The sequence below is a fragment of the Eretmochelys imbricata genome, chromosome 1 (genome assembly GCF_965152235.1).
Source record: "Eretmochelys imbricata isolate rEreImb1 chromosome 1, rEreImb1.hap1, whole genome shotgun sequence".
Taxonomy (NCBI): Eukaryota; Metazoa; Chordata; order Testudines; family Cheloniidae; genus Eretmochelys; species Eretmochelys imbricata.
In genome coordinates this window covers 21,591,374-21,619,373 of record NC_135572.1, presented here as the reverse complement: position 1 = coordinate 21,619,373, position 28,000 = coordinate 21,591,374, and the positions used below count along the sequence as shown (strand labels likewise).

Below are 28,000 nucleotides of genomic sequence, written 5' to 3'. Positions count from 1 at the left end.
TCAAACTCAAATATGCTTCATTCTATTTATTACATGTTAGAAATATTAACATCTCATGGTATCCGGTTTACCATCTAAATCCAGTCATAACCAACAAAAGAAAAATGTTAACCATGTTTCAAAATGAGCACTCTTACATTCATTTTCTCCCCTGTAACTTAAAGAAAAAATTGTTCAGCTGTACTAAATTCTTACGTTTGACTATTTGAAAAAAGGCATTAAAAATCTGCTTTAACAAGCAAGTATACTGGTTTGTTAATCAAATGTATGTTGGCAGTTGTAACCACAATCAAGCCCACAGGTTGTTTTACTAATTTTCCCTTCTATCCAAAACTGTCTTTTTGGTTACTTTTATTTTTATATCTGGTTATGTATGCAAGTTTGTTCAACTAAATTTAAATAGAAAAGAAATTTAGGGTTTGCTGTCTGAGAAAGTTCCTGCATTGTTTTCCTTATAACCCTCCTATGAACCCAAATAACTTCCTTCAGTTATTTTATATTTCAGAATCCTACTTAGCTAGAAGTCTAAATTGAGGTCTCTGTTTAATTCCACTTAAGCTGAAAAAAGTACAGAAACTCTTCATTCGATGGTGTGCATAAACATTACACTCCATATATAGCAAAAATATCTTTTATTTATAATTTACATTTCCACAAGTGAAAATTGTACATTTTTTTTTACATATACAATTCCATTCCATTAAATTTGCACGCATCTACAGAACTTTCACACAATCGACACCTGAAACTGTGCAGGCAATAAGAAATTCAAATACAAAAATGTATTTATTAACCAAATAATAGCTGGGGCCCTGCCCCATGAGAACATTTTATTTATATAAAAAGTATTTGCCTTCTAGAGTCAACACAGCAGCTCTTCTGTTCTGTAAAAAAAAATCATACCTCTCAGTTTAGTTAAACTGGTTCAACCTTATCAGTTTCTGTTTTAATATCTGTAGACGCAGGTGTGCTCTCTTCCATACAAGTAGCAGGGGTGTCGACAGGTTCTTCTTTGACTTTAGGACTGTTACAGGGCTCCTGTATTTCTTGTTTGACAATGTTCAACATAATATTTAGTGGGTTTTCCACAGGGGTCTTGCTGGGAGATGGTGTACAATCAAATGATGATGTCTGCCAAATGAAAATTAACAATAAATATACAGTTTTACATATCACTAAGACAGTTATTTCCTTTGTGACTAAAGGAGAGAGAGAAAAGTTATAAATGTTGCTTCACAGGATGTGTTAATCTGGTTATTGAAAATGCAAGTTTCCCCCCTCACCAAGATTCTTAGAGAGCTGGTTTGTTCTGTAACATTCTTACCTTAGCAAATATAGTTTAAAAACAAACCTAATGCTCCCTAAATTAGAATTATTACATCAAACAAATAAGGGACGAACATGTAGTACAGTGATTTTCACTCAAAGATCTGCAGACTATATCTAAGGGGTCTAAAAAAGGTTGTCACTACCATATAACAGTGGTTTTCAACCTGTGATAAGCAGACCCCTGGGGTTCATAGACTATGCCTAAGATTTCCAAAGGGGTTCACACATCCGTTTGAAATTTTTTACAGGTCCGTGAACAAAAAAAGATTGAAAGCCATTAATGTAATATACTGCCATAAACCACAGTACACTCCTCACTAACCCCAACACAACAATTTGAATCCTAAATTCGTAAACAGCTAATGGAAGTTAGAAACTAAAAACACATCAGTATCAATTTACTCCATTCAGCAAATTCTTCAGATTTAAAAGCTTTAACCCCATATACTTGACCTATATATTCTACTTATGGCTTCTATTTACTGCTGTCTGATATGCAAGATGATATGCTATGTCACAACATCAGAAATAAGCAATAAGCTTCCCAGCTAGTTCTGAATTATAACTTTTCCATTACCATCATTCTTGCAGTTCCTTGTCTAGCCACATGTGACAGAAATGGGTAGCATGCTCTGAATACATTCTCTCAGTACAAAACTATATATCACTCAACACAAAAATCAACGTCACAATAAAATATTTGAGCAGAAATAAAAATAGAGATGCACTTGCCTTTTGGTAATCTTCATAACATGATGGATGGTAAATCTAAAAAAAGAAAGACCATGTGACTTCTCTACATATTTGCACACACAAATGCATATTTTTTAGCAGTTCTACAGGTTATGAAATTAGGTTTGCAGAACAGTTTTGATTATGCATTTCATTGACTCATCCCCTAGCTTCCCTAAACATTCACTTTTGAAATAAGTCTTCCATGCTTGGCTTCTAATGCCCCAAGGTAATCTGAGCAAAATATATTTTGTCCTTAATGCTGACCATAAATGTAATTTCTCAACCAAAACTTAATGGTAAGGTTATTAGATTGCATCTTCCACCAACACAAGGCAAAAACAGCAAGGAATGCAGTTTAAGCTGTGAATTCTCAAGACCCCAACTCCACTTATGAGCACCCCTTCTCAGCCTCAACTATCTCCCTTCCCCCATCCGGAGACTCAGAAAGTTATAATGATTAATACAGGGTTGGTGTGACTTTCATATGTTCTAACTACATATAAATTTAACTTAAGAATGGCCATACTGGGTCACACTAAAGGTCCATCTAGCCCAGTATCCTGTCTTCTGACAGTGGCCAATGCCAGGTCCTTCAGAGGAAATAAACCGAACAGGTAATTATCAAGTGATCCCGTCGCCCATTCCCAGCTTCTGGCAAACAGAGGCTCGGGACGCCACCATTGATGGACCAATCCTCCAGGAACTTATCTAGTTCTTTTTTGAACTGTTATAGTCTTGGCCTTCACAACATGCTCTGGCAAAGAGCTCCCCAGACTGACTGTGCATTGTGTGAAGAAATACTTCCTTTTGTTTGTTTTAAACCTGCTGCCTATTAATTTCATTTGGAGACCCCCCTTTTTTGTGTTATGAGTAAATAACACTTCATTATTTACTTTCTCCACACCATTCAGGATTTTATAAACCTCTATGATATCCTCTCTTAGTCACCTCTATTCCAAGCTGAAAACTCCCAGTCTTATTAATCTCGCCTCATACAGAAGCTGTTCCATACCCCCAGTCATTTTTGTTGCCCTTTTCTGCACCTTTTCCAATTCCAATATATCTTTTTTAAGATGGAGTGACCACACCTGCACACAGTATTCAAGATGTGGGCATACCATGGATTTATATAGAGGCAATATGATTTTCTGTCTTATTATCTATCTCTTTCCTAATGATTCCCAACATTTTGTTAGCTTTTTTGACTGCCGCTGCACATTGAGTGGATGTTTTCAGAGAACTATCCACAATGACCCCAAGATCTCTTTCTTGAGTGTTATCAGCTAATTTAGACCCCATCATTTTATATGTATAGTTGGGATCATGTTTTCCAATGTGCATTACTTTGTATTTATCAACATTGAATTTCATCTGCCATTTTGTTGCCCAGTCACCCAGTTTTGTGAAGTCCCTTTGTAGCTCTTCGCAGTCTGCTTTGGACTTAACTATCTTGAATAGTTTTGTATCATCTACAAATTTTCCCACCTCACTGTTTACCCCTTTTCCCAGATCATTTATGAATATGTTGAACAGTTCTGGACATGGATTTATATCCTGGTGTAAGTGAGGTATGGTGTCAAAATATAAATGGTGACTGGATTTTTTTCATAATGTTTAGGAAAATTTATATAAAGGACTAAACTATGTTAGTGGTTATTGTAAACTAGTTACAATTTTTTATGTATAAGTTACTGAACTTATGTCTACATGTATTTTATTTATGGTGCTGCTGCATGGTGTGCTGAAGCCAAGTATATTTGTGCTAACATATCAGCACTTTAAGAGTACCCCCTCTGGTGCTGATGTTTTGGTGCACCATGGAACCTAAAAAGCAGCAGAGTAAACTCTTCAAGAGTGAAGACAGACTGGGCTGCCCTCCACCACATGCCCCTTTGCATATTCATGCTATTTCCTCATCTACCCTGGCTTTTAGTAACCCCAAAACGTCACACGTACAAAAGTAATATGCTCAGAATACCTTTTCCTCTACCCTAATAGCATTCTTTAGATGCCACTCTTCCTCTTCCTCATCCCAATATTGTTCAAATTGCTCTTGGCAAATTTCACAGCTCTGAAAGATGGAAAAGACACAGTTATGTAAATTTACAAACACTTATATAACACTTTTGTGCTTACCAGTTTCTAGAGAAGCAGTTAACTACAATTTACTAAGAAAAGGGGACTTTTTAACAATCAAGGTAAATATACTGGAATACACTGCATTCCTATGTATGCACTGTAGAGTTAAAAGGGTAACATAAATGGACACTATTTACTAATTTAATTGCAATTTGCGAACCGTGGACTAATTGTAACTGACAACTAGATTCCACATTCTTGATTTACTGTTAGCATCACACAAAGTTACTATGTTTTCTAAATTAAAAAACCAAATCTCCAAGTTTATAAAGGCTTTCATTCAGGGGAAGGGTAGCCATCACAACAGTTTTCTGCAAGTCCTGTAGGCACCCGGTAGCCAACTGTTATGAAATTCAACAGTGTCAGCTAATCCAGGTAACAAACTTTTGTCCATCTTTCTATTTTGCCAATTAAAACAGCTCATATTTGATTACATAACTTCCCTCCCTAAATAGAATTCAGAGATGTTTGTCATGATTTTGTTGCTATTCGGTTAGAGTCATAGGATATCAGGGTTGGAAGGGACCTCAGGAGGTCATCTAGTCCAACCCCCTGCTCAAACGCTTAGGTACTTAGTTCTTCTTACTCAGCCCTTAATAAGGCCAATTTCTATTGGCCTCAATGGAAATTTCTCCAAGTAAGACCTGAACGAAAACACAAGTTAGAGAGCTTGTGCTTTGGCAGACTGAGAACGTTTTTGGTTTGTTTGCCTCTATCATCTCTTCTACTGCAAGTCTGCTAAATACAAGCTTCAGCTTCCATACCGGTACATTTCTAATCTGTATTTGTTAGATATAAGGATGAAACTTTACAGTTTACATAAAATACTTAGGGATAAAAAGAAAAACTGCAAGATTGCTCAGAAATTAGACCATTCCCCTTATGTAAGCTAATCAAAGACAGTTTAAATGTGTAAATTTACCTCATCTACTCCTGCTGGTCCAGCAGGAACACTTTGAAACTCTTTTTCTTTAGCAGCTTCTTGTGTCTTCAATACAACTTCTTCATGTACTTTTTCAAAGAACTGGCTCTTTGCACGTTCCTCTAGATCAGCTATTTCTTCAAATTCTATCCAGTCCTAAGGAAGTTAACAAAAATAACATTCAAGCCTTCTTCTCATTAATCATAACTTTTACACATTTAAAAATACAATTCCCCAAATTTGGTATTTGAGAAGGTGAGAGACCATTTTTAATAAAAGGTGTCAGTTTGACTGGACTGGAAACTGAAGCTCTCTCATTACAGATACAGCATGACAACTAGCAGTGTAAGTTTCCCCATACTGCTCCATTGTGCTTCAAGCCTATTCTAAAGGGACCACCCTTCAGAGCAACAATGTAGTTTAACATTCATCCCATTCTAATCACTGCTCTCTTCTGAGATTATCAAAAAAGCTGTCAACGGTTTTAGACTATATTAGTTCCCCCTATACCTTTCTTTTATGTTCTTATAGCCACTGTCAGAAAAAAGAGGAGGGAGAAATCAGAGAGGGTTAACTACAAAAGGCCGAATTCTGTGCTGATTTACATTCCATGCAACACAACTGAATTCAGTGCAATTGCACAGGGAATAATTTTGCCTTCTATTCATTCAGGCACATACAGAGAAAGATATTATTGAATTACTTACTGTTAAACTGTAGTACCACCTTCTGTGAGTAACTTTTCTGCTAATGTCCTTTTCAGTGCGATTTTGTCGGTAATGCCAGTCCAAGTGATCTGCATATACATCCGTCTGTGAAGTTGTAAATCTCATTCCACAGGAGTAACACTGAATACCAGTGTACAGTCGATTTATAACACTATCATAACGCCTACAAGAGAAAAAAAAGCAAATTGACACGAATGCTAAAAATATTTGGCCCAAATCTGCAAACCTTTGTGCACATGAACAGTTCCACTGACTTTGATGTGCATTTAAAAATATTTGGTCCAATTAAAAAAATATGCATCTTGTCGAAGAATTAAATGTTTATAAATATATTTCACATGGAAGTTTTTAAGCAAATGATATGACATTAATGAATACAATGATGAAACTGACAGTTGTATCCCTTCTCCCTCCTTACTCTATCGTGATGTCTCACAATCTTGTACAATTAAGTTCTCAAGTTGTCTTGAAACAAAGACAATTAAACTACCTACATATTAGTGTCATGATCACTCATAGTGCACATTGAGCACCCATTAGTACACGTACTGTTTTAGTTCTTCAACTGTAAAGTTAGTGAGGTCTGGGATGTCTTGATCCTCACTCTGCTCCTGGTCATCCTCCTCCTCCTCAGGAGCTGGCTGGGTAGAAGTTTCATTCACTTCTAGAATATACAGATGGAACACTGTCAGTTTCCCAAGATGTCATTCTGAAACAGTTCCACTTATTCAAATAATAAAATGAACATGATAACGCCAAATACAGCATTAACCAATTCAACCCGGTGCTGTAACAGCTTAAAACAAAGGTACACAAATTAATAACTAGGTGTACAATTTGAATTTGGGCAAGCGGTTTTCAAGTGACTTCTCTAATTCATCCTAACCCTTGGTTTGGAAAGTAATCTATGAAAGCTAAAGCAATTTCAAACACTGACATATTTTTAAAAAATTGTTTTGATTAAAGCAAACAATTGGGGGATGGCACCAAGGACAGACAGACTGATATATCTGCAAGTCTGGCTATATTAGTCAGCTAAAATCTACAAAGTAAACTGGTCAATAGCGGAAATTTTAAAAGGAAGTTACCAAACAAAGTTCACTTCATCATGTGCACCAAGATGGTCACTCCCAAATTATGGGACTTCATATAAACACAAAAGAAGTTCTTGGTTTTATTTGCCATAAAAAAATCATTAAAACACCTATTACATAGAAAATTAGAGTACTTGTATATAAAGATTTTTACTGGGAGTTTTTCACTGCACTTTTGTGTTAAAATGGACGGTAAGAGGATAAATGCTACACATACGTGCTGAAGTGGAATCAGTAGTTTTTGACACTTTGAGGATTCCTGTTGAAAGCAGTTTAGAGAACAACTCATTTACATCAAGCTGGCCAAGGTGATTATCAGGATATGAAAGTGGAAGGGATCCTAAGGGAAGAAAAACAGCAATGCTACATTATTTCTGATGCATTTGAGAAAATCAAGCCTTAATATATGCCATCCTGTTTATTTTAATGATACTCATTTAAAATAATTTTTTTGAAAAGTTAATGCTTTAAAGAAAATAGAAGTTGCTAAATACAATTCTCTGTTGTTCATTTCTTACTCAACTATATTCCATTCTATACATCACCACCAAGAACATTTTATCACCCAAGCCATTTGCTGAGAGAAAAGAGTAGCCCTAAAATAGAATGGCAAAATAGAGGTGCTTCTATTTGTCTCATCTTTTTCTCTCCCCTCACTGCTCCCCCCATTTTTCAGCTTTTCATTTACTGAATTGTTTCCCTGTCTCTCCTCCTTTTGTTTTATGCCTTCTTGGTCCTTTTTTGTTAGTCAGCTTTCCTTTGCAGTCCCTCCCTCCCCTCATAGTATTAAGCTTTCAAAGTGTTGATCTGTCTACCACCCAAGGTACAACCATGCATACATGCTCTACAGGTTATTGGAATGTGTTATTTTCTTAGTCTGAATCTAGTAAATATTTACGCTTCATTATTTGACTTTGTTCACTTATTACATTCTGGAAGCCTTTCATTTTGGGCTCTGATTTGCAGGGATGAATTGCATAACTTGGCATATGCAAATCAGCACTATGGTGTTTCCATTTGTCTTCTCATACCCACACAAAGGCAGACCATTTTCAGCATCATAGCATACCAAAAAACATGTGGTTACATAAACTAATCAGGACTGGGCCTGACTGATACTTGAATGTGAGACCGCCAAAAGAATTAAAGTATTCAGAAATTTTGCATTTATTACAATATTATAGAAAAGTATTACTGAAAAATTGTATTTATTAACAATTAAATGGCAATCTTTCTTGAGTTTGTACTGAACCAGGGCCCCAGAATAGTGCTAAGTGGCAACATGCTGTTGAAAGTAATGTACTGTCCTTTAGATGAGATGTGGACAACCTGAGTAGCTAAATTCTGTGGTTTCTGATTAACAAAGTTTGAACACTAGTTTAAAATAGCCAGCACACAATTTCCGTACATACCTGCTTGAGTCTGAACAAAGCTTCCAGGATTTTGTGCAAGTACTGGTAAATATGTTTGTCCTTGACTGTAAGGTCCAGGTTGAGAAGACACAGATAGACCAGGAACCTGTAAAAGTAAAAAGTTATGTACTTATTTCATAGCTATTGGAATTATAAATTCTTCTTACATTTTACTATTAACTCCTAAAGTGTCCCCAGTATACAACAGAAATGTAGGACTGGAAAGGACCTTGAGAGATCATCTAGTCCAGTTCCCTGCCCTGAGGATGGACTAAGTATTATCTAGACCATCCCTGACAGGTATTTGTCCAACCTGTTCTTAAAAACATCAAAGGACAGAGATTCCACAACCTCCCCACGTAATTTGTTCCAGTGCTTAACTACCCTGACAGTTAGAAAGTTTTCATAATGCTCAACCTAAATCTCCTTTGCTGCAATTTAAGCCCATTATGCCAGTAGTCCCCAAACTTTTTACCTCACGCCCACCTCTTACCTCTGTTTACCCAAGCTGGGGGCAGGAGCAAGGCCATGGCTCTGGGAGGGGAGGACATGGACGGGGTAAGGGGCTGAGGCTGGGGCCACAGCTGGGGGTGGGGCCAGGGCTGGCAGCCAGGGTGCGAGGCTGGCAGCCGGGGCCAGGAGTGGAGTTGAGTGGCACTCACACCCTGCCCTCCATAGGGGCTGGCCCAGGTCCCAGCTGCCCCCCCCACCCCGAACATTGCACTCCACAGTTTGGGAACCTCTGCATTATGCATTTACCTATTTATATCCATGAAGGGGGAATGCCTCCGTACGTTTTTGAAGGCTCCTTATAGTTTGACAACACAGCATTTCAAACTATATTTTTATTGCCAAGCATATGGGGAGGGGGGACACACAACTTAATGAAATGCAAAGGTCCTTCCATGCTTACTTGTTTAATAAGGGATACTTGTTTCTTTTAGCCATCAGGCCTGCACATTTTAAATTCATTTTCCAATACTGACTCACCATTGCTCTTTTAAATTGTTCCTTTTCACCCAAATTGGACATTAAAATATAGGTGAATGCCTACCCATCTAACTTTCAAGTAAACTCCAATATGAAGTAAATATAATCGGATTTTTAGCTGAAAATGTAAATGGTACCAGTTATACCAAAAAATAATGGAATCCAGGATGCCTTCAAAAAAGCAGTAAATGCTACTGAATTTCAGAGGGGAAAAGTAATTTTAATAATTACTTCCGCTATAACTGCCTTCTGCAAACTGATTAATAATTTCCTTCAACATATATTTTTGAATTCATGCCTGTTGGTTTTGGTGGTGTTCTTTAAAATTTTACCACTGTAAGTGGTATGAGGACACCTAACTACTGATATTCATTTAATTAGTAATTCTTCATATCACATTCAATTTATATCCTGAGAATGAAGAACGCTTGTAGAATTCAAATTTTCTAATCAATTTGTTATAGATGGCTTTGTTATAGATGTTTGACACCAACTCAGACTACTGAAGAGAATTTTTGCAAGACAATCATCAATACTGAAGCCAATTGACCACACCCACAGATGAAAGATGTCTGCTAAACAAGCACATTTTGTCCAGCAAATAGTTTGAGTGTGCCAAAATCCTGTATTTCCTAACAACCTCCCTCATGAGGGCACTAAATTTTACAGCACTAATAGGGCTAGCTGAAATAACCCTGTGTGCACTACATGCCCTACATGTATCCACACCAGCTTTGTCCTACTTATCTACACCTGTTAAGTACCATTTGGCCTTTACTTCTCTTGCAGAAAGACCAGAAGTGTTTATATGTACCTAAGTTTAATGTTTTCCATGGAATTCATTTTGTGCAAAGGGTAGTTAAAATACTGTATGTGATTTATAACTCCAATCATAGCTATTTTTGCATTCAAGTGGGTAGTGGAAATAGACCAGTTTCATTATTGTTTTGATCAGGTTACACTTTCAGGTAACACTGCAGGGGAACTTTTAAAACATGCTTGGAAATACGTGAACCTATAAAAAAACAAAATTTTTCTTAATAGATTAGGATGTTTCTCTAAAAAAACCAATCGGGAACCAAAATTATCAGACTATGTCCCTTTAAAATTATGACTGTAGACAATTACTGATACACCTCTACCCTGATATAACGCTGTCCTCGGAAGCCAAAAAGTCTTACCGCAGGTATAGGTGAAACCGCATTATATAGAACTTGCTTTGATCCGCCGGAGCGCTGCTTTACCACATTATATCAGGTCACGTTATATCGGGGTAGAGATGTATATTCAAATTAAGATTTTTTAAATTTGAAACCATCTGTAGGGTTCCTGTCTCCTAAGCCCTCATAAAGTCATAAAATTTTGCTACACAGATGTAGACAAGTTTAATGCTAAACAATCTTACCTGCTGTGGTTGCTGCGTATTTCCTACTGACATAGAATTAGGCAAGGTATTAAAGTTTCCATATTGAGGACCCTGAAGATTCTTGTCATCAAAATAATGTCCAGATGCTCTGTTAAGTGGATTGGGAAAGTTCTGTGCTCCAGGGCCAGGTGGCCCATTAAAATTTGGTCCTTGAGAGGCATCAAACATTTCAGGTCTCTGGAACTGCATACCATGGGATGGTCCGTTGTAAGTCTGATTGGGATGTTCACTGTATGGACCAGTTTGCCCGTAAGATTCCAGTCTTGAGGCAGGAGGGTTAGCTACATTTTCAAACCTTGGACCTTGAAGACCAAGGGGCATTGCAAACCTTGAACCTGGCTGGTGTTGAGGACCATCAAACCTTTGAGGTATTGGTGTATCGAATCGTGGCTGCTGACCAGGTGGTCCATCAAACCTAGGAGGTGTCTGTTGACCAGGTGCCCTTTCAAATCTTGGGCCAGGTTGTCCATGTAAACCATCAAATCTTTGCAAAAGGGATAGCTGACCAGGTTGACTATCAAATCTGGACGAATGACAGCCATCGAATCTTGGACCAGTCTGACCCAAAGGCCCTTCAAATCTAAGTCCACCCCCCGTCTGGACTGATGGACCCTCAAACCTAGGACCAAGTCCTGGCTGGACGTGTGGACCTTCAAACCTGAGACCACCCCCTCCCTGGACATGTGGCCCTACAGACTGACCATGGGGCCCCTCAAAACGCAGACTTCCTCCCGGTTGACCATGTGGCCCCACAGGCGGACCATGTGGCCCCTCAAAACGGAGCCCACTCCCTGGTTGACCATGGTGCCCCATTGGCTGGATATGTGGCCCCTCAAACCTGAGCCCACTCCCTGGTTGACCACGAGGCCCCATAGGCTGACCATGGGGTCCCTCAAATCTGAGTCCACCCGCTGGCTGGCCATGAGGCCCCATAGGTTGACCATGGGGTCCCTCAAACCTGAGACCACCCGATGGCTGACCATGAGGCCCCTCAAATCTGAGACCACCCATAGTCTGGCCTACAGGCCCCTCTAACCTGCGACCACCCACAGGCCCCTCAAACCTTAAAGCACCCCCTACTTGCCCCAGCGGGCTTTCAAACCTTAGTGCACCCCCTGCACCTACTTGCCCAAGGGGCCCCTCAAACCTGAGGGTGCCTATCTGCCCTGGTGGCCCATCAAACCTCAGGGCACCCCCTCCCCCTGCCTGTCCCAGTGGCCCATCAAACTGAGAGGCAGGTCCTCCTCCCACCTGACCTAGTGGCCCTTCAAACCTCAAAGCAGCCTGTGCAGGTGGCCCTTCAATTCTAGGGCTTGAATTATTAGAAGGCCCATCAACAAAATGACCAGCTTGTCCATCTCCCCCTCCCCTTGCAGCAGGTTGTCTAGGTGAGCCATCAAATAGTGGTCTGTCTTCCATGAGTGCACCTAATCTCTTCTTTACGTCAATGCCTGCAAATCTTGATCCTGGACTCTCTATAAATGGTGTTTTCTCTGGATCTTCATATCTAGGTCTCTTGAAACGTTCACTGAATGGGGATCTCGGTTCCTCTCGAACACCTAAAATTTAAAAAAATAGTTACTTACTGAAATTCTGCAAGATACTTAACCTCAAGAATATAAAAATAAAATATGTACCACTCTGTCCAACCATCTGTCTTTCTTCACGACTATCAAATTTGCAGAATCCATCTCCATCAATTTTCTGAAATTCTGGTGTACTTTTCCCTTGTTGCCTGAGTGCATCTCTAAATTCATCTGATTCTCCCCAGCTATCGTAAGGATCGAAGTTTTTAGAACTTCTTGTTCCTTTTGACGGATTTTGCTCATCATGTCTTCGCCGGCTCTCAAGTGGTGAAAGATCATCAGCATAAGGTCTACTGCCACTTATAGGAGAATGCCGTCTTGACCTTTCTCCAAATTGCTCTTTTCTGTCAAATTGTCCTCCACGTTTACCTTTTGTTTGCTCACATTCTATTCCAGAAAGCAATGCATCAGTCAAATCATACCCTAAAATATCATCAGGATCTAACAGATCAAGTCTTGGAAATGAATGCTGAACTTGTGTTCTTTTCAGTTTAGCTTTATGTTCATAATACGTTAATTCAGCATCAGACAGAAGGGGTTTCTTCTTCATACCACATTTTTCTTCTGTAGGACTATCCCACACATTGCATCTGTGCTTTCCTTCCTGATATTGGAACAGTTGACGAATCTGATGAGCCACAACAAGGAACTCATCTTGTGTTATTTCCCCAGATGTCAAACGTTCATTTGCCTACAATGTACAAAAAATGTAAACAAATTTTAGATTTAAAAAATTTTTTTTTTTAATATAACTACACAAAACAGGTCTAACAAATGAAATGGTGTGGCATTACACATCAAGAATATAAAAACTTATTCTGAGGTACAGAAGGTGGTGAGAGGTAGACAGCTGAAAGTCTCCGTGTAAAGATAAAAGGGAGAAAAATTAGTGATGTCATGGAAGCAGTCTACTATAGACCACCAATGTAGGAAGAGGAGGTAGATGAAGCATTTCTAGAACAAACAGATATCCAACACTCAACACCAGACATCTGTTGAAAAAGTAATATGGCAAACACAAAATTTCCAGTAAGTTCTTGGAATGTCTTGGAATTAATTTCAAAAAGTAGGGCAAGTAAACAAAGGGAGAGCCATTTTAGACTTAATTCTGACCAACAGTTAAAATGGTGGTAAATATGAAGGTGGTAGGCAATATGTGTGGAAGTGATCATAAAATAATAGATCCAGAGGAAAGAAGGCACGAGAGCAGCAGAAAAAGGACAATGGACTTTAAAAAAAAAAAAATCAAACTTTAACAAACTCGCAGAACTGGTAGATAAGGTCCCCTGGGAAGAAAATCTAAGGGAAAAAGTTGTTCAGGAGAGCTGGCAGTTTCTTTAAGAAACAATACAGGTGCAACAGCAAACTACCCCAATGAGAAGAAAAGACAGGAAGAATATTAAGGAGTCAATATGGCTCCATCTGGAGCTCTTTAATGACCTAAAGAATAGGAATAAATTGTCAGTTTTTAGAATGGAGAGAAGTAAATACAGGTGTCCCCCAGGGTCTGTACTGGAACTAGTACTAATCAACATATTCATAAATGATCTTGAAAAAGAGGTAAACAGCGAGGTGGCAAAATTTGCAGATGATAAAAAACTACTCAAGATAGTTAAGTCCAAAGCAGACTGTGAAGAGTTACAAAGGGACCTCACAAAACTGAGTGACGGCAACAAAACGGCAGATGAAATTCAATTTTGATAAATACTAAGTAATACACACTGGATAACATAATCCCAACTATACATATAAAATGATGGAGTCTAAATTAGCTCTTACCACTCAAGAAAGATCTTGGCGTCAATATGGACAGGTCTCTAAAAACATCCATTCAATGCGCAGCGGCACTCAAAAAAGCTAACAAAGTTGGGAATGATTAGGAAAGGGATAGATAATAACATAGAAAATACCATATTGCTTCTATATAAATCCATGGTAAGCCCACATATTGAATACAGCATGCAGATGTGGCTACCCCATCTCAAAAAAGAAATACTGGAATTGAAAAGGTACAGAAAAGGGCAACAAAAATCACTGAGGTATGGAACAGCTTCCATATTAGGAGAGATTAGTAAAACTGGGAGTTTTCAGCTTGGAAAAGACGACGACTAAGGGGGGATATGATAGAGGTCTATAAAATCATGACTAGTGTGGAGAAAGTAAATAATGAAGTGTTATTTACTCTTTTTCATAACATGAGAACCAGGGGTCACCCAATGAAATTACTAGGTAGCAGGTTTAAAACAAAAGGAAGTATTTCTTCACACAACGCACAGTCAACCTGTGGAACTCTTTGTCAGAGGATGTTGTGAAAGCCAAGACTATAACAGGGTTCAAAAAAGAACTAGATAAGTTCTTGGAGGACAGGTCCTTCGATGGTTATTAGCCTGGATGGGCAGGGATGGTGTCCTGAGCCTCTGTTTGCCAGAAGCTGTGAATAGGCAACAGGGGATGGATCACTTGATGATGACCTGTTCTGTTCATTCCCTCTGAAGCACCTGGCATTAGCCACTGTCAGAAGACAGGATACTGGGCTAGATGGAGCTTTGGTCTGACCCAGTACGGCCATTCTTAAGAGGTTCCTAAAATATATTAGAAGAAAGAGAAAAACGAAGGAAAGTGCAGGTCCTCTACTTAGTGGGGAAGGAAAGCTAATAACTGGTGACATCAAGAAGGTTGAGATGTTTAATGCCTATTTTGCTTCAGTGTTCACTAAAAAGGTTAATGGTGACCAGATATTCAACACAATTAATATTAACAAGAGAGAAGGAACACAAGCCAAAATAGGGAAAGAACAAGTTAAAGAATTTTAGATAAGTTTGATGTATTCAAGTCAGCACAGCCTGACGAAATTCAGCATGGGCTACTTAAGGAACGAGCTACAACAATCTCAGAAATGTTAGCTATTGTCTTCAAGAATTCGTGGAAGATGGTTGAGGTCCCAAATCACCAGAGAAAGGCAAACACAGCATCTATCTTTAAAAAGGGGAACAGACAGGACCCTGGGAATTATAGACCAATCAGCCTAATTTAGATACATAGAAAAATACTGGAATAAAAGTACTAAACAATCAATTTGTAAGCACCTAGAGGATAATAGGGTTATAAAGAAAAGCCAGCATTGCTTTCTCAAGAACAAATCATGCCAAACCAGCCTAATTTCATTCTCTGACAGTGCTAATGGCCTAGCTAGTGGATGGGCGGGAAGCAGCAGATGTGCTATATCTTGACTTTAGTAAGGCTTTTAACAGTCCCAGATGACATTCTCATAAACCAATTAGGGACATGTGACAAATGAAATTACTGTAAAGTGGGTGTACAACTAGTTGAAAGACAGTAAGTACTCCAAGAGTAGTTATCAATGGTTCACTGGCATATCAAGTGGAGTTGCACAGGGATAAGTCCTGGATCTGGTACTATTTAATATTTTCATTAATAACTTGGATTATGGAGTGGAGAGGATACATATAAAATGTGCAGATGACAACAAGCTGGGAGGGGGCTGCAAGCACTTTGGAGGACAGGATTAGAATTCAAAACAACCTTGACAAATTGGAGAATTGGTCTGAAATCAACAGGATGAAATTCAATAAAGACAAATGCAAAGTACAACACTTAAGAATGAAAAAATCAAATGCAAAACTACAAAAGGGGGAATAATTGAATAGCGTACAGTACTGCAGAAAAGGATCTGAGGATTATAATGGATCACTAATTGAACAGAAGTAACAACGTGATGCAGTTCCAAAAAAAGGCTAATATCTGGAATGTATTAATAGGAGCGTTATATGAAAGACAAGGGAAGTAACTGTTCCTCCTTATTTGGCACTGGCGAGGCCTCAGTTGGAGTACTAAGTCCAGTTTTGGGTACCGCATTTTCAGAAAGATATGAACAAACTGGAGAGAGTCCAGAGGAGAGTAACAAAAGTGATAAAAGGTTTAGAAAACCTGACCTATTAAAAAACTGAGAAAATTTAGTCCTGAGAAAAGATGACCCAGGAGGAACCTGAAAATAGTCTTCAAATAACTGTTACAAAGAGTACAAGGATCAATTGTTCTCCATGTTCACTGAAGGTAGGACAAGAAGTAACCGACTTAATCTGCGGCAATGAAAATTAGATTAGATATTAGAAAAAAATGCTAACTATAGGGTTAGTTAAAATCTGGAATAGGCTTCCAAGGCTGGTTGTGGAATCCCCATCACTGGAGGTTTTAAAGAACTGACTGGACAAATAATCTAAGTTTACTTGGTCCTGTCTCAACATGGAGGGCTGGACTTAACCTGTTAAGGTCCTTCCAGCCCTACATATGATACTAATTATAACATTACCTTTTTAAGTAGCTCTCGTTTGCTTGCAGAAGTCAATTCTTTGGGAATCTGCAAATTGGCATCCACACTTAATCGATGCTGTTGCTTTGGGGCTCGAGGTGACAAAATTCCTTTACTGGCCGCCCAGATCTCCCTGTGCCTCTGATGAGGAGATTTACTACATACTTGATGTTCGTCATTCTGCTGTGGACTGAAAATAATAAAATCAGGTTACTTAAAATATACATTGTTTCTTTATACAAGAAACATTATTTACTACATTCACATTAGAACTGATTCCATCTAGATCTGATGTGCTACAGCCACAACAGAAACTCAGCATCAATGATTACACTAGTTTGCCAGTAAAAATGTTTAAAGGCCCCCGTTGCTTTGATATCTGAATACTGCACGCCAATCCTGCTTCTACTAGAGTCAATAGCAAAACTCCCACTGATTTCATCAGCAGGATCAAGCTCAAAATCAGTAACTTACTTTTTACTTTCCTCCCAACCAGATTTCCATCTTTTGCTTGATTTGGAACTTTGCCAATTTTCCACATTCTCCTTTGGTTCTGGAGTGGATTTTGTAGAATGCTGATTTGCAGTTTCCTGTGGTCTGTCTTCTTGAGTTTTTTTCAATCTCCTTGGATCTCGTGTATCCTGTTTAAGGTTCCTCTTATTAGAATTTCTTTCTTCCCTTGTAGTTAGTGTAAACTCTTCAACATGAGATTGCTTAGGCCCTGACTGACGGAGCTTTCCAATTTTAGGAGTCGAGGAAGTAGGAGACAAACTCCTCAGTCTTCTTTTGGGTGATCTCCTCTCTCTTCTCTTTGGTGAATGGGTAGATGGCGATCGAGACTTAGGAGAGCGTGATCGGGACCTTTTTCTATTACTTGATCTCCCAAGTTTTCCACCCTGTTTTTCTGACTCTTCTGTAATAGAGTCCTGTTTTTGAACAATGCCATTAATTACTTTATTTCTGCTGCCAACAGGTCTGTGTTCAGATGTCTTATGTTCCTCTTTTTCTTTTCGCTCCATACTTTTCCTCTTTTCCTTTGTGTCATCATCTTTACCATCTGGCTTCTCCTGAAGATGCTTTTTTAATCTTGGATCTCTTTTACTAATTTCAGATACTTTTATACCCTCACATTCTTGGCTTTTAGCATCTTTAGTATGGGATAACTTGCTTTTCAAAGGGGATGGTGATTTAGATTTTGCATCTAACTGATCAAGTTCTTTCTTCTGTGTTTTCTCACTTGATTTTAACTTTTCTTGCTTTGACAAATTTTGTTTTTCAGCCTGCAGTGTTTTGTTTGCCTTGATATCAGACTGACTTGTGGTAGACAGAAATTCTTTCCTATGACTTTGATCTTTAACATGAGAAGAATGTTGAGCCATCCTATTAAGACGAGGATCTCTGTTTACTACTTTGACATCATGAAACTGAGAAGATGGAGATGGTCTGTTTTTTTCAGATTGCACAGAAGTCTGGTGAGGAGCTTTGACTGTCATATGAGGAGTCTGTGAAACATGTTGTTTGGAAGATGCTTGAACTGAACCCATGGTGGTTGCCCCTTGTTGAACACTAAGAGAAACTGCCTAAAATGAGGGGAAAAAAGAGTTAGCATGTAAAATATAAGCCCTAAACCAGTGTTACTCAGCTGCACTGCACCTTGAAAATCAACTACAGAAGAAAAAGCTTCGAAAGTTAATGATTAAACCAGTTAAATTCAAAATAATCACGCCTAGGACCAGTCCTCTAAGCACTTGTACTGAAATGCAGTAGCATTACAGAAAACAGAAATGAAGATCAAGTGGAAAAACAATGCAATATTAATGCTACATAAAAGACTACTTATATATATATATATATCTTTCAAAACGTGATGTAAAGTTTTTCACTATTGTATTTCAGGGTTTTTCCATCTGATCCCAAGAAATCATGAAAAAGTAGAAATTCAGGATACGAACACATGATACGCATGGTAAGACTGACACATTTGCCTTTTTGGGAGACAAACCTGACATGTGTGTTGAAAATATTTATATAGGCTTCCTGCTCCAGTCTATGTTAGAAACAAATGTTTTGTTTTCAAAAAACGACTGGGATAAAAATTTCTGAAAATACATGGTTTGTGTGCTTTTAACATGTATATAGTATAGTGACTACTACAAAAGATGGGAGGGTTGGCTCTGTGTTGCCAGACATATATCACTTTGGGAACGCAAAAACAACAAAAATTGTAAATTGTAATAAAAAGTCAAGTTGCAATAAAAAGCCTTCCATCACTCCAGTTTTGAATAAAAAAAACACTAAGATATTTGGAAGTAATACATATTTAATCCTAAAACTCCTAATTTTACAATTAGCTCCACGTTGGAAAATACCACTGCAGGAACATGGCCTTATTCTACGACAACTTGGCTTTCCCAAAAGGGAGAAAACTGCCATACTCCACTACATATACAGCGAACAGTACAGCCAAGATATTGTTTTATAAATACTTCAAACAACAAAAAATTTCCATTTGTTTTGTTCAAAATAAAATCCTCCATGTATGACAAAACTAATTCCCTACTCACCAACTGGGCTTTAGTCTGTTCTAGCTCCAGCTCTAATTTTTTCTGTTGAAGTTCCAACAACTGTTTTTGCTTTGCCAGCAGTTGTTGTCTTATTAGTTGCTCTTGGGTCAAATTCTTCTGAATTTCAGGAACAGCTGGAGGAGTTGAGGTACCAGATGAACTGACTGTAGAAGTAGGTGCAGGAGATTCCTCAGCCTACAAAGAAAAATAATTTGAAGGACATTACAACTCTTGGAGGGAGAAACAAGTGGAAGAGGTTCAAAATTGTAACCGAATCTCATTTAACTGCTGTATGGATACTTTATTTCATTTGTATTACAATTTACCAACTATAAATTAGTTTTTAAATTTCATGAAAAAAATCATTAGAACATTTTAAAATGTCGCGCAATTCAAATTTTCAAACAGTGATTGCTTAAAAACTATCATTTAATACAATTTATAAATAGGCAATGAATATTCAGCATTTTAGTTAAACTCCAATTTTGACATGTGAAAGATAAACCCAATTAATCTTTAAATAATTGAGAACTGTGTCTTACCTGGCTGCCTATACAGATCATCTACTTCTTCAAAATTCTTTAATAATGGCTTACAAAGTGTCAGCAAAATGGGACACGTAAACAATAAAAACTGTGTATCACCATCTGCTCATGCAGAAATCACATTAAAACTTACCGATTTATTTAAAAACTTAGGATTCACATGGATGCTAGAAGTATTCACATTTGGGGGTAGAGGTTTAATTGGCCAAGCAGGATCTAATGAGTTGACTCTGACATCAAGGGCATACAGTTTCTTCAAAGGGAAAATTTCATCCCATGTGGAGCGTAATTTAAATAAACTTTTCCTAGTATTTTCATCCACCTAAAAACAACAGAACAATTCTATGGCTTGTTAAGTTAATATAAAACAACTTTAGCACATGCTTAAAAAAAGATAATAATTTCAGATATTTTATTCTATACCTGCACTAACTTAGAAACTTTATCCTTTCATAAAATCTTTAATGAACACAGCTGAGTATTTAGAACTAAGCAAATTGTTCTAAGAAACATACAAATATACCAACAGAACCAAGTACAGCACCTGTCCAATGTAGGTTTTAATTGAAGAGCATATGTCAGTTATTCTATGAAAACCTTAAAACAGCACAAATGTATATGTGGATTTGCTGCTTGAAAGGCATTTGAGGGTTTCATAGCATGTTACCATCCTCCTTAACAGGCTTTTCATTTTGTATATCAAGATGCTCAAATTTCTTAATTTTGCCCAATTTCTGTAAAAAAAAATTTAAATACTGACAGCCAAAAAACTATACAATATATAAATCTATAGCTATTGACAAAGTGGAAACTGCTAGCAAATCAGAGAACTGCCTTCTAAATATTCTGATTTACTGAGCTTTCACATCATTATTTAGACATTTGGCTTGTACATCACAACGTTTTGACTCTGTTTTTACTCAACTACAACATATCATTGGGAAACAGTTTGAATAAATGTAGTAAAAATAAAATTACCTAGAAGTCAATTAAAGTTTTTGTTCAATTGTATAAGGACATGAATCCATAAACTAGAGTGCTAAATCTCTAGTGTATCTATCTTTTTATAAACGCTTTCAATAGTTTCAAATATCCTATCATGAGGTGAATTAGAAATTTATATTAAAAATATTCAACTCTTATTTGCTTTATTAATAAATGCTTATAATATGAAGACCCTTAACTCAATGTACCTCAACAGCTGTCCATAGTTCATGTTATTTAAGCCAATACATTTTTGCTTTTTAGACAATTTTTACTGCAGTGCTAAATTTATCAATACAAATTGATAAAAAACATACTATAATTTGAAGTTTCAAACTAAATTGAAGCATTCCAAAGAATTCCCATCAATAGTGTGCTCTGTAATCCTTAAAGGAAAGATCTACCTATTTTTTCTTAAATACAGTAGTTTGAAATTCACAGCAAAAATAGCTGCAAGGATTGAACTGAAAATCTGACTACTCTTGCTAGTGACCATCTTACTAATAAGCAAGATTTATAACAATGACAACACTGGAATCCAAGACAGTATCAACTGGCTTCTATCCATTTTAATGCCAATTTAACTATTAAACGTGACATCCATTTAGTGTTTAGGTATTAAATAAGCATTAAAACAGAATATAATTGGGAGTGGTTCAAAGTAAGGGATGGTAAACCTATGAAGCTCAGAAATGTCAATTATAATCCACAGTTCTAGATCCTGTTGCACTGGAAAAGCATGGACAGAGCTTTTACTGGTCACCTGTTATCATGATTTAATTCACAAGGCTTTACAGAACATGGAAATGTTCCTTTAAATAGTCTACGTTCATCAATTCAATCTATTCAACAACTATTCACAAAGTAAAAATTAACATTTAAAAAGATACATATGAATTGAAGTGTTAAAAGAAACATTGAGATCCTTAATGGGATGTAAAACCTGAACAGAAAATGCTAAATATCCACCAAAAATTTTAATTAATTTTATCTGCTAAATTTATGGGATGATATTTTATCTTGATATACAGAAAATTACATAAGGTAACTCATTTCCAGTTTGATTTAAATCCATTAAGACCCAATCCTTCAAAAACTTTACTCAGGTTTGCCTTTTTTCCTTGGAAGAATAGTCCCAATTATTTCTTGTGATTAAGGATGACAAACATGAACAAAGAGTTTGCAGCTCTGGACCCATAACTTGGTCACAACATTGAAACAAAACACTCATGTGTAACATGCTAGTTTTACTTTCTTAGAAAGCCTTTCACCATAGGCCACTAAATGAATGTCAGAGTGTCACTGACTTGCATTCTTCATAGTTAAGCACTCATTTTTGCCACTCCAGGTGCAAAAAATTTAAAATGAACAACAAAGTCAACTTCAGCTACAAAAGGCAAAAATAATCGCCCTCTCAAAAAAAGAGAGAGAGAGAGAGAGAGAGAATAATGTCCAAGTACTTTCTTTGCATAAAGGGCATTCACTATCTTTAAAAAAACAAAATCAAAACAACCACCATTTAAAATAGATTAACCTGTACCACAGCAATAGATCTTACCAGGTAAGTGTTATATTACATGACAGAAAAAATGCTAATATGAACTTCTTTAGTGAGATATACTACAGAAGTATGTTAATTTAGCAAAACTTCACTTCATAATCACCATGATCTGATAACCTCTATCTTAGGTACTTCTAACAGCTTTTCTTTTATGATATGTAACAGTGTAGTAAAAGACAAATTAAAAAACATATTCATTGTTATATTTCACCATGCAAGAAAACCCAACGCTGAAAGGCAAATATTTATTTATACAGGAGACAACTTTGATTAGACTACAGAACTTTCTGAAAGCATATGTACCTTTTCAAATACACAAATAAATGTTGCAACTAGGTTTTTAGTAAATGCAGTAAGATACTCTCTTCCAACGTTCTTGACAATGGAATCCATAAGGTACATAACAGGAAGCTTCTCTGTAGAAGGAGCCTGAAGTAATAAGAAGAAACTGAGAAGTTTAGTATTACAAACACATTTGAACATTTTTAAGATTAAAGGATAACCAATCCCAAAAATACAGGTCTCTATTTTTGGCTGACATTACAAAACAAAGGATTATTTTGTACAACTGAACTTGGGAAGTTTATTATCAACAAGTACCGTGCTGTGTGTCTACCAAACAAAAACACAAACAGTTTAGTTATTTGTTTTAAGTTTGTGTATGAAATGACTTTGGCAAAAAAAATTAGCACACCAGACAGTGTTACTATTAAGTGTTTTGAACGTAACTGTTTCAGGTACATTTGATAGATTTTAAATTAACATGAAACCACTATTAGTTAGTGCTGGAACTTCTAATAATTGTGACTTGTAACTTAAAGCTGTTTATCTAAATTTCAAGTTAACAGAATTCAGACTTCTGGCAGAAAGGCCCCAAAAATGTAACTCTGTAGATGTAGATTATATGTTGAATACGACAGTCTTTTTGTAACCTACATTTGGAATAGACTAAAGTTACGTCACCGCAATCCAAACGAACGAGGAGTCTCGGCCTCCTATAGCAGTTGTAGTTATTCAGTCAGATTTTCAAGCTGTATGCAAAACATGCAGCTAAAACAAGAAGTTCTAAACCCAAACAAATTCAACTATGAGGTTGGTCATGGGAGTACGGATGAGCTTGTCTGGAAACCAAGATTTTCACTCAAGGTAGTCTTCAAACTCCGGACTCGCCATTGTCAAAGGAGCAGGAATTTTTTTTTAAGTTCATACACAAGATTGTTACTTAGTTTGTGCAGTAGGACTAGTGTGGTTGTGTTGAGACTGGTCCAGCAACTTCCAAAGCAAATGAAGCCTTGTTGGCCTAACCCCCAAAAATGAATTTTAATGTCTACTATTGGCTTTCACAAGCAGAAGGCACAGCAAACTTCCAGAAAGCATCAGCAGGTACACAGACTTGTTGAAAGGACAACGTAAAAGGCACATGTTGTGTTAACTTTGCTCCTCTTCCACAGGAACATCCATTGACAAAACTTTCCCCATCCACCATCCCACAAGTCCATGTATAAATGTCAGTACATTTACTCATAGCTAAGTTTAGACGGGGTTATCCAGTGGGTCCATAAATCATTCGACACCTCACTTCACAAAACCCATTGTCCAGACAAGCGTGTGGAAGTGCTCTTGCTTTACAGTTTTATATTTAGTACCTTTCCCGTTAGAGTGGCTTAAGAAAACTGCAGACAAAATTAATATAGGTCATTTTGAGTCTACAAGTCTTGTATGTGGGTAAATCAGAGCCAAACTATGTTGTGTTTCCACTCTTAAATGTATTTTTATTTATAACATTTTCAAACCATTCCACTACCATGACCTGAAGCTTGCTCAAAGAGGCAAATAAGGGGTAATTTCTTCTTAAACATTAAATCTGGTAGCAGCCTAAAGTAATTTGTATACATACTGAAAAATTAAATTAGTAGATGGCATGTCTTAATATGTAATTGGAAGGTGCAGTTAAAATATAAAAACTAATTCTGGTAAATGCACAATATGGCTTACATCATCAGTACACTCTCTCATCTGGGTATTGAAAATGTGCATATTTTAACACTATTGTGTGAAACAGATACACCTCTGGCCGTAGTAAGCCAAAGACTAAGTGTCCAATGCTGCTGGATATTAAAATGGCTGGGATGGTTTTGGTTTCTTCTTAAGGTAGCTTATTAAAAACCTTTTTAATTCTGAATGGCTTGTTTAAAAAAACAGGAAGATTATAATAATCAAAGTCAGATTTCAGTGAAACACACACAGCTGTCTGACCAGCCCTTATTCCCAAGAGCTACTTATACAGTAGGAGCTATACATTTTTCCATTTCATCACTGAGTGTGTTTGCACACAGGCTCAGTATACTCAGCTACGCTTAAAGTCTGAGATCTTCTGGATCCTTTTAACTAATAAAGTCATTTTAAAAAGTGTCACTTGCATTACACACCAGGTTGTGAAGTAATCACACGTGGAAGTACTTCAATCTGGTAAGGAAGTCAGCCTGTTTTAGCATTGACTCGTGTAATTTAAAAGACTTATATAGAAAACCCAACGCTGAATACTTCAGTCATTCAGGTATTATATTTTAAGAACCAAGGCTTAGATAAGGCTGGAATTTTTAAGTCTTCATTTCCGGAAGTGTTTATTAGGTCAATACAGTTATCAAGTTCTCCATTAACCACAAGAGTGAACCCTAGTTTGGAATGTACTATGGTTTTCAGATGCCAATACAGTTAGAATACAGCACAGAACTCTTTCTATTAGCTGAAAGATACCCACAAGACACTACCCAAAAGCCAGGGGAGTGCAGCATAATAACCAGAACATTGAAGAATACTAACTATAAGCTTGTTTGCACAGTGGGGTTTGGCCTTCATTAGAGAACGCTTGCTGTTCTCTTTCAATGAATGTATGAAATTTGTTGCTGAAGATGTGCGTCTCTGTGGGGTTTTTTTTATTAGTTTTCTGAAGAATATGAACCTTAAACTCATTTTGATATCTGAACCCCCAGTCATGTCACTTTTAAACACTTAACAAATAACCATGTAAATAATATTGATTTTGGAAACAGATTCTGCACTAAACAATGGTAAATAAAAAGACAAATACATATTTCACACGTTTTATTTACAAATTTTATAATACCAGTCACACAGTTCAAAACCATTTATTAAAATGTAAAGCAAACCACTCAGTTTTACACTGAACAGAAACTGTCTCCAGGCAACACTTTTTTTTTTTTTTTAAAGTGGCTTAGTAAAGGAGGTCAATTTCCCAGGAAGAACTAAAAACTTGCCTTATGTAACCAGTCACTAACAGTAACTAGGCAAAACTAACCATAGATACAGGATTTAAAACATCTTTAAAAAAACAGGGAGGCTCTAAAACCACCCAAAAAGGAAAAAATTCACAGCATTGGTATTTATGACAAATTATTTAATATGCACATCCATTGCCCCGTATTAGAAATAATGATGAAATCTATCAGATTGAGAAAGCACCCCCCCAAAGAAAAGGCAAAGCCCAGCCCCTGAAGACATTTAAAACTAGTCTGGACAACGGTCTGGAGAACCCACCGTAGGTAGCCATCCTGCTCTGACTGTAAGATAAATAACTTTAGAGGCCTTTCCCTCCCCATCTAAATTTTACAATTTTCCCTATGATAAACTTCAATTTAAAGCCACAATAGAAAAGCCCTAGACCACCTAATAGCGTAAGGAACAGGGGAAAAAGAGTGGGTTGTGTCGATGGGGGTGGGGATGAAAAGGAGCTATTTTACTGGAATTAAATTCAGGGCTAGTTAAAATCCTCTGCTTAAAAAAAATGTAATAAACCCCCATGTGCCCATGGCTGACTGATGTCAGCAACTGCCTGGATTGGGCTTTGAGGAACCATCCTCTTTCCCCTTTGTATCATGTGCTCTCAGGCGCCATGTTAGGATCCTACAAGCTGCATTTCTTCTCCCCTGCCCCGACCAATAAGCTTCTCTAACCAAGTTAGATTACACACACCTACCACACTAAGCTTCTAGTGAAGCAGATAGTCTATAGCCTGAACAAACTCCCCACACCAAAATAAACTTCTCTAAGGAAACAACCCCATCACCACCACTGGAACTTCTCTAACCATAACAGATGTTCGCCCTCCCTCTGCCTAAATAAACTTTTCCTCATCAGAGCAGATTCTGCCCCCCACCCCCACCCCCACCCCCACCCCACGGATATCTCAAAAAGAAGCAGGGGGAATAGTCCTGTCTTTCAAACTATGAGGGAGTTTCATTTAGAAACTAAGAAACGGGAAATCTTTCTTCTACAAAATTCCGATTTATTTTCATTTATTTAAACTACCCAGAAAAAAGCTACGATTTTGTGTCCCCCGCTCCACCCGCCCCAGAACGTGGCTATAATTGCACTACAAATGACTGAACTGATGGGTTTAAGCGTCAAAACAGAGCCACTGAGTATCATCCCCACAGCCAGGGGACCCCGGCTGCCGGGCGAGGTGGTCCTACGGCCCCGTCACTGCCAGGCCGCCATGTTGTCTCTCGGATTTACACGGGCCTTCGTTCCCAATATCTATGGTCCGCTCGGAGCGGCTCCGGGGGCCGATTCCCGACACCTCCCCGGACGTCAGATTCCCTGTCACAATTACCCCCGTGCTCGACAGCACGCTAGTGTCGGGGCGGGGCTGGGGGGCTACTCCTCCCCTGCCTGCGAGGGGCCTATAGTCGGTGTGGAGAAGATGAATCCCCGGTGCCTCGCTCCCTGCCCGCGTTTGGCACTATGGCTCCCCGCCTGCCTGCTCTGGGCCCTTCCTTCCTCCCTCCCCGAACTCCCCTGATGCTGGCCCCGGAACCCTTCCCCAGCCCCCCCCCCCCCCCCGAAGCCGCCCCCCCGCCCCCCCTCGACTCCTGCCGCCTCCGATCCGTCCCTTCCTCAAATCCCCAGTCCTCCTGCCTGCCCCCACCTCCGTGGGCAGTCACCTGCCTCTAGCGCCCCGCCACCCCCCGCGTCCTGCTATCCCCGCCTCCCTGCCTTCGCCTAGTCCCCCTCCCCCGGCTCTGCCAGCCCCCCGCCCCGGGCTCCCCTGGCTCCCCTCCACACACACAGGCGCCCCCCACGCCCCGGCCTGCCTCGCCCCTGCCCGGCCTGTCCCCCCAGCAGTATAGGTAGGAGTAGTAGTCGGTGGAATATAAAAACCTTGGCGATTTGCGCCTCGATCAGGGAGACGATGTCCTTGGCGAAGGGCACGTTCTCCTCGGCCAGGATGGTCAGCATGTTGATGTGCGGCTTGCTGTTGAACGTCAGGTCCTCCAGCGACGACTGGTAATCGCGGCACGCGTCCTCCCGGGCCTCGGCGCCCCCTGCGCTGCTCTCCGGGCCCGACATCCTCCTCGGACCGGGGCCAGCGACAGGACCCGACCCACCGACCGAGAGCCCCCTCCCCGCGATCCCCCGCCGCTGCCGCCGCCGCCGCCGCCGAGCGATGCCGCCCCTCGCCGATGCCTTCGGGATCTTCTACCGCATCCTCCGGGCCGGGGCTCCCGCTGCTGATGGTGCCGCCGCCGCTGGTACTACTGCCGCCTCCCCAGCCGCCGCCGTCTCAATCTTACACACACAAAATGGCGGCGGCCGCGACTCGCGAATTTCTTCTTCCTCCAACCGTTGCGTCAT

General features: G+C 38.8%; 1 protein-coding gene across 1 annotated transcript; it reads right to left on the bottom strand.

The window, feature by feature from the left end:
• Positions 1 to 11: 11 nt before the first annotated feature.
• PCF11 (PCF11 cleavage and polyadenylation factor subunit) lies at positions 12 to 28,000 on the bottom strand. Its single transcript, XM_077807656.1, has 16 exons — positions 27,527 to 28,000; positions 22,649 to 22,774; positions 19,934 to 20,122; positions 19,256 to 19,450; positions 17,166 to 18,271; positions 16,692 to 16,881; positions 12,413 to 13,052; positions 10,755 to 12,334; positions 8,360 to 8,465; positions 7,165 to 7,287; positions 6,403 to 6,517; positions 5,833 to 6,016; positions 5,126 to 5,281; positions 4,043 to 4,135; positions 2,062 to 2,097; positions 12 to 1,131 (listed from the first exon to the last, which is right to left on the bottom strand). The coding sequence occupies exons 1-16, from the start codon at positions 27,713 to 27,715 to the stop codon at positions 916 to 918; spliced, it is 5,244 nt and encodes a 1,747-aa protein (XP_077663782.1). The 5' UTR covers positions 27,716 to 28,000; the 3' UTR covers positions 12 to 915.

What these genes read in the sequence shown, in the direction of transcription:
- PCF11 (XM_077807656.1), bottom strand. Translation starts at nt 27,715, where the DNA reads ATGTCGGGCCCGGAGAGCAGCGCAGGGGGCGCCGAGGCCCGGGAGGAC. An exon ending in ATACGCAGCAACCACAGCAG is followed by an intron (nt 8,466 to 10,754) that starts GTAAGATTGTTT and finishes TTACTTTTACAG; the next exon opens with GTTCCTGGTCTATCTGTGTC. An exon ending in TACTGATTCCACTTCAGCAC is followed by an intron (nt 6,518 to 7,164) that starts GTATGTGTAGCA and finishes TGTATATTCTAG; the next exon opens with AAGTGAATGAAACTTCTACC.